Below are 9743 nucleotides of genomic sequence, written 5' to 3' on the forward strand. Positions count from 1 at the left end.
CTTACTGGTAAACAGTGCATAGTGATCTAGTTGGGCAGCACAATGAATTAGTGGTTAGCACTTCTGCCTTGCAGTGCTGGGGTCCTCGGTTTGAATCCCAGCCAGCTACAGCACCATTTGCATGAAATTAGCATGTCTTGCTATATAGATTTCCTCCCACAGTTAAAAGACATGCTGGTTGGATAATTTGTCTCTTGTTTAAATTGGCCCTAGTTTGTTTGTATGTGAGGTAGGGACCTTGGATTGCAAGCTTCTTGAGGGCAGGGACTGATCTGAATGTACACTATGAAAAGTGCCTCATAAATTGTTGGTATTGTATGAATATCAGTAATAAATAACAATGAATGTACAAACAGATACGACAGGGTAATTCAACACATCATATATGGAGAGAATTGTATACCAAGAAGAGGAAGGAAGTGGACATTAGTCAGCTCTAGTTTCCTGTTTATTTTTTAACACTCTTTTCACAATACTTTGTTTTCCTGCTCAGATGTTGTTAATCGTTCTCATTGTGCGGTGAGTTTTCTGGTGTTTCACCTGGCTGAACATTGTACATGTTTGATGCCCAGACGCACTCTATTCTTATATTCAGCTGATATGGGGTTTCTGCATAGCATTTGGAAACCAAAGCCGAGGTTCAGATGGGAGATTGTAGCACCACACCTAACTGTTTTATTAAACTTAGAAATGTGTTACCAGCATTTTCGGAGTCTTGCTACAAAATAATAAGTGGGCTTTTCTACCCCCAGTGACATTTCTACTGTTCAAAAGACATTGGGGGAATTTTACCAAAACTGGAGCCTCTGTGCAAAGTAACCAATCAGCTTGTTTTTAGTTAAGCTTTAAAAATGAAAGCTAGAAGCTGATTGGTTGCCATCTACAGCTCCTCCAGATTGTGTCTGCTCCAGAGCTGCAAGGATATGTTGTAGATAATTGTAAAGTGTTCATTATTCTTTCAGCCGAGTCAGACATCCGACAGAAAGCAAAGTTTAGGTGCGGGCAGGGGACATTTGTGGGGAGCTCATGCACACATCATATAGAATCAGAAGGTCACACTTGTCTTTTCTTCTCTGCAGGGCACAATATATGATTGGAGAAAATCTTAACAATGAAGAAAAACTCCAGAAGTCCCTTATTGAGGTCTTTGAATTCAAATATACAATCTTCATCTCCAGCAATGAAACCCCAAAACTCTGCATCTTATCCAAGGGGTGGAGTCATCAGCCATAACTTAGACATGACGGAGGACAGTGAAATATCAGAGTATGAGATGCATCAAGGTATCTAGTGTCAGTTTACTTTGTTTATACAGAATGAAACATACACTCGTTGGCTAGAAAATGGGAAACCCTTCCTGCAAAAGATGTGGACACTAGTGGAGAGTGAAATGCACAGATGTTTACACGGTCAGCCTAACACTGGGATGCAGAAGGACCTTTCTAGAGTCATGGCCAAAGCATGGCATTTGTTATTGCATAGGAGGTCTACTGTGGTACTTAACCTAGGTTTCTATTTTTCTGACCACTGTGTGTATTCTGAACTGATATTGGCATATAATATATTAGGGGTAGGCAGCCTTTGAAAGCCAGCTGTTGTGGAACTACAATTGTAGTGATAATGCAGTGCAATCATCATTTATGCTTTGCAAGGCTATGGCAGCCACAGACATTGGATTGTAGTTTCGCCAGAGTTGGAGTGACAAAGTTGCATAACCTTGTAATTGATATTATTTTATGTTTAAATAAGTAGAATAGGTACACACACACACACACACACATCCCTCCACTCCAATGAATAACCATTTATGTTTCTTCTATATATTTTTTTTTTTTGTTTGAACAAGGTCATGAACCTGGAATTCGCTACATCACTGAAAACCTTATTCACAAATTGTCGAAACAGGAAAACTTGGCGTTTGTGACAGCCTTAAATCTCTGTCTTTCAAAGGAAGGAGGCAAAAAATTCAAGGTGCTTTTCTTTATGAAGTCATACTTTATACAGACCCAATCACTTATCATACAGAGTCAAAAATAAGGGGGAATTCAGCTGGAGTTATGTGTTTCTAATAATAACCATGATGACCAACTTATTTTTCCATGAAAAACCAAAAGTCTCTCCATCCTGAGAATATTTGATAACAATGGGAAATATAATAGAGTTTTATTTTGTTGGTCTAATACTAAAGAAAAATGTTTATTAACTGTGACTGTTTTTGTTTTTCTTCAGATAGATCTAGATAGCTGTTGTAGGTCAGAGTCGGCGTAGCTTGTATTCAGGTCACATTGTTCCTGAGTCCTTCAGATCACTAAAAGCTTTAGTACAGTTCTGCAGCGCAGAAAAATAAAGACATTCTTGCCATCCAAACAAAACAGGCCAGGCCTGGATTCTGAGGAACTGCGAATGGACATTATAAAAAAAAAAACATGTTGTTTCAAGAGAAAACGCATAGCTACAATAGATGGGAGAAAGTTATTTGAGTTGACTGGCCTGTGTAGAGATGGGGAAGGTGTTCAGTTGGATGTTACTCACTGTGCTTAGTCTTACATAGACCTTGCTTCTTGGTACACAAAGAACAAATTTTGTCCAGCGCCGCTGTCAGAATACAATGTACACAACATGAGATTTGTTCATCCATGCTGTTAAGCATGCATGGAGGAATCTGTCATTTTTTTTGTTCAACCTGCAGGCTGAATGAAAAAAGTATAACTGTGTGCCCAGCTTTAGTCTTACTATTAGTGACTGAATGCAGAAGATGCACTGGCCCACAAAGGCAGTTCAGAGCTCAGCCCTTTCTCTATATTTTATTTATGTATAATTTGTGTTGTTTTATTTTCTCCATGTAAGTGTTCCTAGAAAAACCTGGAGGGAAGGGAGGTGGGGGTGAATTTTAAAGGATGGAAACATCTCGGGGTGGATTAACACAGTGTTCTCTGGTACTCCAGTGAGCAGGTCAGAGGTGGGAATGTGTCACTGAGTGTGCAGAATTACAGGTTATGGGAAGAGTAGTCACCCATGGCGTGGAGTTAAAATGCTTAGTGTTTGTGTTATTTTATTGACTGACAGTTCTGTATCGTGTTCAGTATATAGAAAATCTGGAGAAATGTGAGAAGTTGGAAGTTTTAAATCTCAGTTATAATCTCCTAGAGAGAATTGAGAAACTGGAGAAACAGAGCCGTCTTCGTGAGCTGAACCTGTCACAAAACAGAATCAGGTAACCTCAAAACAGAAACCAGTGAGTTTTTATAATGGAGATCAGAAAATTAGAGACTGTGTATGAAAGGCATATGATTTGCAAAGGGCATGTATATGCAACACACATTTTAGTATGATAAAAACATCTACTTTACACTAATTTTGTTTCTGAATTAATTGCTATGCTTGGGTTTGGAAACTCCTTTTCTCTATATATTGGAACACCTTTATATACAATGGGGGTATTTTTAGAGCATCTTGCATTGTGATCATGTTAAACCAATGTCTGCAGACATTTTCCCTTTTCAGGATGATTCAAGATATGGCTTTTACTGGGAGACAGTTGTCACTCATTGCAGCTCTAGATTACCTACATTGTATATTCTAACCACTCATATTTGGCAATAATGACACGACTATGGTAAAAATAAATTAAAAAAATAAACCAATGTGCAGAAGAATGGGAAGAGGTCTTAGAGACCCCAAAGCAAGCCTTCCCATGTGTCAGGGAAAGACTTGCTCAATTTTAAATCCTCCATTGTGCATAGTGCATACCCAAGGAGACAGGCCATACTTCATTACTTCTGCTCTCCTTTGGTGTCCTAAATGCAAGTCCCTAACTGGTATGTTTTTTATCATCTTTTCTGCCCAATCATTTTATGCCTTTTGGCTTCATGTTGCTGTTTTATACATGATCAATTAGTCTATCCTGTCTCAAATTGATCTCAAATTTTGATTGCTAGGTATAGATAGTGAACACTTCACTGAACATTACACAACTATTACAATTTCAGAACTATTGTTCTTTATTTGTAAATCCATTGTACTAAGTTGATTGTCTACCTCTGATCCCACTCATATATATGGCTTGCACTTGTTAATGTCCCTTCCCTACAAAACAATTTGTGTATCCTAACAGAGGACAGCTAACCAAATTCAATAAGGTTTGATCTTTCTGGTTACAAGATGCTAATTAGGCTAAAAGAATCCTGCCCAGTAGCTCCACTGTACTTGCATACCTAATTACCTCCCTCCTCTACTGTGCTGTTCAATGTAATCTTTAACCTCCTTCCAGCCAAACATCTGCTTTTTCATGTATACATTATTTATTATTTTCTTATACTGTATTACCGTGAATGAGTATCTGACACAGTGCTTTGTATTTGGAAGTCTCTTGCTGCTTTTTCATGTTTTGTTTTCTTCTATAGATGATCCTGCATATAAAATGCATTGTCTATGTATTTACCAATATATAACAGTTATTGTTTATTAGCCATTTTTTCACCATTTCTATGATACTATGTGATACTATCTCTTGTAATGTGCAGTTCATCAAAAAAATGAAATAATGCCAGTAATAACAATGTGAAGGCTCCGCTGTTGGATTGTGTTTGGTTAAGCTGCAGGCCAGAGCAATATTATATTGTTTGGCTCTGTATAGTACTGAAACTAAATATGCAATTTATTCATAATGCAGTGTGAAAGCTTTGCAAAATGAGGTTACTTAATGTCTGATCTCTTGTTCAGTAAAATTGAAGGTTTGGAGCACATGTACAACCTGCAGAAGCTGAACCTGGCTGGGAATGAGATTGAGCACATACCTGTCTGGTTTGGAAAGAAGATAAAAGCACTTAACACCCTGAATCTGAAGCAGAATAAAATCTTCTCCGTAAGTGACGCTTGGTACATGCGTAAATAACAATGCCAGAACTGAACGGTCTTTATTTATCAAAGTGTCTCTTAGGGATCTAGTTATCCATTGTAGCAATTGTATTAATCTAACACATTATGGGAGAATGAACTGAAGAAGCTGATACATTACTAATTAAAAATTGTTACTCCTTCGTTAACAAATGTAGACTTCTGTGGCCTATATGTTGGCTTCCCATGATCTGTGTGCCTAAACATTCTCAGTATAAATTGTGGTATTTCTACAGTTGCAGGATGTTTCTCGCTTGAAGACCTTAAAAGATTTAACGTCGCTCTTCTTGGCGGATAATCCAATTGCTAATCTTCCCCATTATCGTCTCTTCATCATTTTTCACCTGCGCTCCCTGAATGTTCTAGATGGTCAGCCAATTACAAACCAGGAAAGACAAGAAGCACATGAACGCTTTAATATGGGTAAAAGTTTAAATATTGTGTGTGTGTATTTGTATATGTATGTGTGTGTGTGTGTGTGTGTGTATATGTATATATGTATGTGTGTGTGTGTGTGTGTATATGTATATGTATATGTGTATATATATATATATGTGTATATATATATATATGTATACTCCTGCAAGTTCCCCCTCACATGCTACCACCAAACTAGGTCTTATTTTCGGGGTAGGTCTTATATTACAGGAATCTTGAAAAATAGTGCTAGGTCTTACTTTCGGGGTAGGTCTTATTTTTGGGGAAACAGGGTATATTAGTGATCATTCAGTTTCCTAGGCAGCAAAGATTTTCTGTTGCCATGAGAGGATGACTGGTTATGTCCCTTAAAGTTAAAGTTTGATGGCTGTACATGGCTAAAATTCTAGAGCTGTAGTAATCTGGAAATATTCTGCTTACAGAAGAGGTAGAGAAACTAGAGAAGGACATGGAGAAGAAGATGAAAGAGATTGAAGAATTGCAGGGCCAGAAGGCCAAGGTCCTTAATGAGCTCCATCACCAGGATGAGCTCAACAAGTCTCTGAGGCAGGAGGCCCAACAACACAAGAAGAATTCGAAAGAGCTGGAGCGAGAAATGGACACCAAGAAGGAACTAGTAAGTATACTGATCTCTATTGCTTTCTCACTGAGGCTGTGCAGGGTGCAATAACCCAGAGCAACCAATCATTGATCTGACTGTTCCAAACTGATGCAGTTTTGAAATATGATTGGTGTTTCTGTTACTATACTTAGCATTGCACCTACCAGAAAACCATTTTAGTTTGTGTTTCATGTAGATACTGTATGTGGAGCTTATTCCAAGCATACAGCAGTTTAGATTTATTAATGCTAAAGTATGTCTGTTCTGGCTGTTGAAGGTCCTGAAATGTTGCCTTTAATTGGCTCTGTGCCTATAGGGAATTCTGGATTATATACAGCACAATTCAGCTTTCTTTGTTGAGATTTTCAAAAATCTAACATAGGACAGAGTGTACTCCTTTTCTTTTTTTTTTTACTAGCCACAAAATGAGAATATTTAATAGCCTTAGCTTTACAATGTTTTTTCTTTTCTTTGGGATAATTATTTAAACATTCAAAGAAGTAGTATTGTAGTATGCGCAGAGTTCTATAAGGTCACCAGATTTCATCGTATTCACCGAGTATATCATGTAATGTGTAGTAATGATGATGTTAATCCTTTTGTTTCTGTCTTTTCTGTTCAGGATTTCATGTGATTTGTTGTGTTCAGACACAAAAGAGGAAATTGCTTTGCTGCAAGTAGCATTCTCTTGGTGTGATACTTTTGCACTGCCATTCACTTTTTGGGATGCACAGGACCCTAGATGCAGTCTAAAGCATTCAGACTTGATACCTAAAATGCCCTGTTCTCCTCCTGGGGTAGAACTTTTTTGCTAGTGCCTGTGTGAAATTTAAGGGATATCTCTACCAGCCTCAGCTGTCTCTTGAAACAGGTCCATATTCCACCTTTTATAGTCTTGTTTGTGCAGTTGCGAGAAGACAATTGCCCATTGCTGATTTTGATATATTATCCCTAATAATCTTTTTTGGTGTTTTTATAAGGACAGAAATTCTGTCAGTGACATAGTCAAACCCTGTCCTCTTCTGTTAAGCTCTCCCCATTTACCACATTGTTACAAATGGAGAACACTGTCCTGACATTAATAGTAAATAAAAGTAAATCACCGGCACACACTTGAAGGGTTTTTAAAGTATTGATATGTTTATGCAATACCCAATGTCGCATACTGTCATACGGTGCTAACGTTTCAGGTCCGCATAGGGATCCTTAATCAGAGCGACAGTTAATAAAAGTAAATCACCGGCACACACTTGAAGGGTTTTTAAAGTATTGATATGTTTATTCAATACCCAATGTCACATACTGTTATACGGTGCTAACATTTCGGGTCCGCACAGGGATCCTTCACTGTCGCTCTGATGATGCGCCATCCGTGTGGTCACCTGGGCACCACATATACCTTGTGGTTTTGAGACCGTGGCAGTGCGAATGGGATTTGGACTTCACTGTCCTGACATGACATTTATGTGGAGCTGGTGTACAGAGTGGCCTTCCCACCTTCTTTGGTGAGAGTGTAGTGTGTACATTTGCTCCAGTGAGACAGAAGGATTGTACCTGTTACCAGAGACAAAAAAATTGTTTCTACCGCTGACTGGAGAAACGCCATTAAATTAGAATAACTTTTTTTTTTTTTCAGGACGTTGGTTTTATGCATCCCAGGCAAAAATGGCCACCAAGTTTTACATATTCAGAATGTGTTCATTGATCTTTTATGCTGTTACGCATGGTGCATACTTTTTTTGCATGCCATGCATGTATTGTTTTGTGAATATTTTATTTGCATATATTAAAAAAATGAGACCTGCATATTTGGAGAATAAAGTGGATACATACTTTGTGCACAGTACAGAGGAGATTTATATGTGTCATGGAGAATGCATTTAGGTGCCCATCTTTATTAACATGTGCCTGACTCTTGTGTGGATGGGGGCAAACATGGGGCTGTGTATGGTTACCCTAGGGGGCAGTATTAAGTGCTCAATTATCAGAGGAATTCATTATTACATACAGCACAACACATTGTTTGTGCCACATATTCCTGTTAGCCAATCAGGGGAAAACAACCTGGTGCATTCCATGAGTGGGATTGAAGAGTTGTAGATGTCTTGTTGACCGTTCTTCTTGGTGTGGCATCCTTCTGTGTGTATCCAAGCTTTGTAACAGATCTCTCAAAAACGATGGCTGCTTATGAGGGATCTGTTCCTGCTTGTCGTATTGCAGCGACTTTGTCACAATTTTTCTCCCCAAAGCAACCACTAATCCATTAGAAATCTCTTTTTGTTATAATGAGCACTTCTAATAACTCCCTCTGCCTGGCCCAGTTATTGTAAGTGATATGCAAATTGGAATTCCTTGGCCCATAGCAACCAATCATATTTTAGGTTATAGGAGTAGGTTTAGTGCAATCCAAGTGCTGGTTGGTTGTTATAGGTCACATGTTGTCTTTGCTTTATTTTACCAATGGATTCAGTATGTTGGCATTCACTTGCTGTTGTTTTAGACCAATTTAGATTAGATTAGTTTAGACTTCTGATACTTTGTTTAGTGTCTCCTGCTAGTGGATTACTGTACTCCTCACTGTATGTAGCTTTTTCAGTACGGTGCTGAATACTAACAAACCATCCAGAGACCTGCAGGGAATCTAGGAAGGTACTAGTGTGAGAATCTTTAGGTGGAAATGGTCATTGGCCGACTCGTAGGCTGTGTTCTACCTCCAGAGCAGGGCTCAACCTGTCCAGCTTTACTGCAGCTGATATCCGTGCCTCCGTAATATCATTAAGAGGAAATCAACCCTGAGAAAAACATGGTACCACTGCTTTTCTCACCTTCTGAAAATGCTAGTTACTAGTTATGAGATTTGCATACTTGAGTCAGTTCTTACACTAGAGACAGCAGGCACCTAGGTTGCATCCAAATGTCCAGGTCAGCAGATTACTTTTTAAAGTGTAGTTCCATTTTTGCAGCCAAATTGGGATAACACCTACTTTATATGTGTCGCATGTTCCCATTCGCATCACATAAATTAAAAAATATATATATTTAAAAATTGCAGCTTAAATTTTTACTTGCTTAAAAGTCCTATCTTTCCCCTTCTTTGTAATGTTAAAGTGCTACTAAACTAAGGCGTCAAATCTAAAAAATGCATTTAAGTACCTAAATTATGAACAATACTGTATCTTATTTGTACATAACTCGGCTGTAAATCCTCAAATTATCTCTGAATTAGTTGACTGTCCTTCGATCTGGAGGGGGCTACTTTTGTTCTCTATGGTCCATGTGTGTGTTGTAAAGTAGCCAGTGCTCCAAGCTCACTCCTGTGATGGACTACAATCTCATGTTTATTTTACTAATTTGTATTAAGATTGTAGTCCATCGCGGGCGTGAACTTGGAGCGGTGGCTACTTTACAATACACACAGGGACCATGGGGAACAAAGGTAGCCACCCTCCTGAAGGAAGGATAGTTCTGTTTACCATAATTAATCCTACCTGTACTGTGCTGGCAGATCTCATTATCAATTGTTAACTGTGCATAGCAAACATATGGTGGGGGTAAATTTTAAATTAAAGTGGAAATACACTTTAAATATGGAGGTGCAGAGATAGAAGATGTAGTTGTATGAAGCAAGCTATAAGGCCTGGTTCACACCTAGGAGTTTTTGAGCAGTTCGAAAAGCGCTTTTAACTGTCCAACACAAGAAATCCCATGATTTTCAGTTGCCCTGGTCAGTGGCGGGGGGTGCGGCCTGCACCCGGGTGACACCATTGGAGGGGTGACACCAAAATGACTCGCAGTCATTTTGGTGTCA

The 9743-nt window shown here is 38.6% G+C and overlaps 1 protein-coding gene across 1 annotated transcript in view; it reads left to right on the plus strand.

Moving 5' to 3' along the window:
* Window positions 1-1151: 1151 nt before the first annotated feature.
* The window catches only part of CNTRL (centriolin), an 86651-nt gene continuing 78059 nt past the window's right edge, over window positions 1152-9743 (plus strand). The window contains exons 1-6 of the mRNA XM_018564652.1: window positions 1152-1283; window positions 1847-1971; window positions 3084-3214; window positions 4723-4864; window positions 5133-5319; window positions 5757-5950. Coding sequence (XP_018420154.1) covers window positions 1181-1283; window positions 1847-1971; window positions 3084-3214; window positions 4723-4864; window positions 5133-5319; window positions 5757-5950 — 882 coding nt within the window. The 5' untranslated portion in view covers window positions 1152-1180. The remainder of the gene's footprint in view (window positions 1284-1846; window positions 1972-3083; window positions 3215-4722; window positions 4865-5132; window positions 5320-5756; window positions 5951-9743) is intronic.

Source organism: Nanorana parkeri, unplaced genomic scaffold (assembly GCF_000935625.1).
Source record: "Nanorana parkeri isolate BGI_ZX_2015 unplaced genomic scaffold, ASM93562v1 scaffold770, whole genome shotgun sequence".
NCBI lineage: Eukaryota > Metazoa > Chordata > Amphibia > Anura > Dicroglossidae > Nanorana > Nanorana parkeri.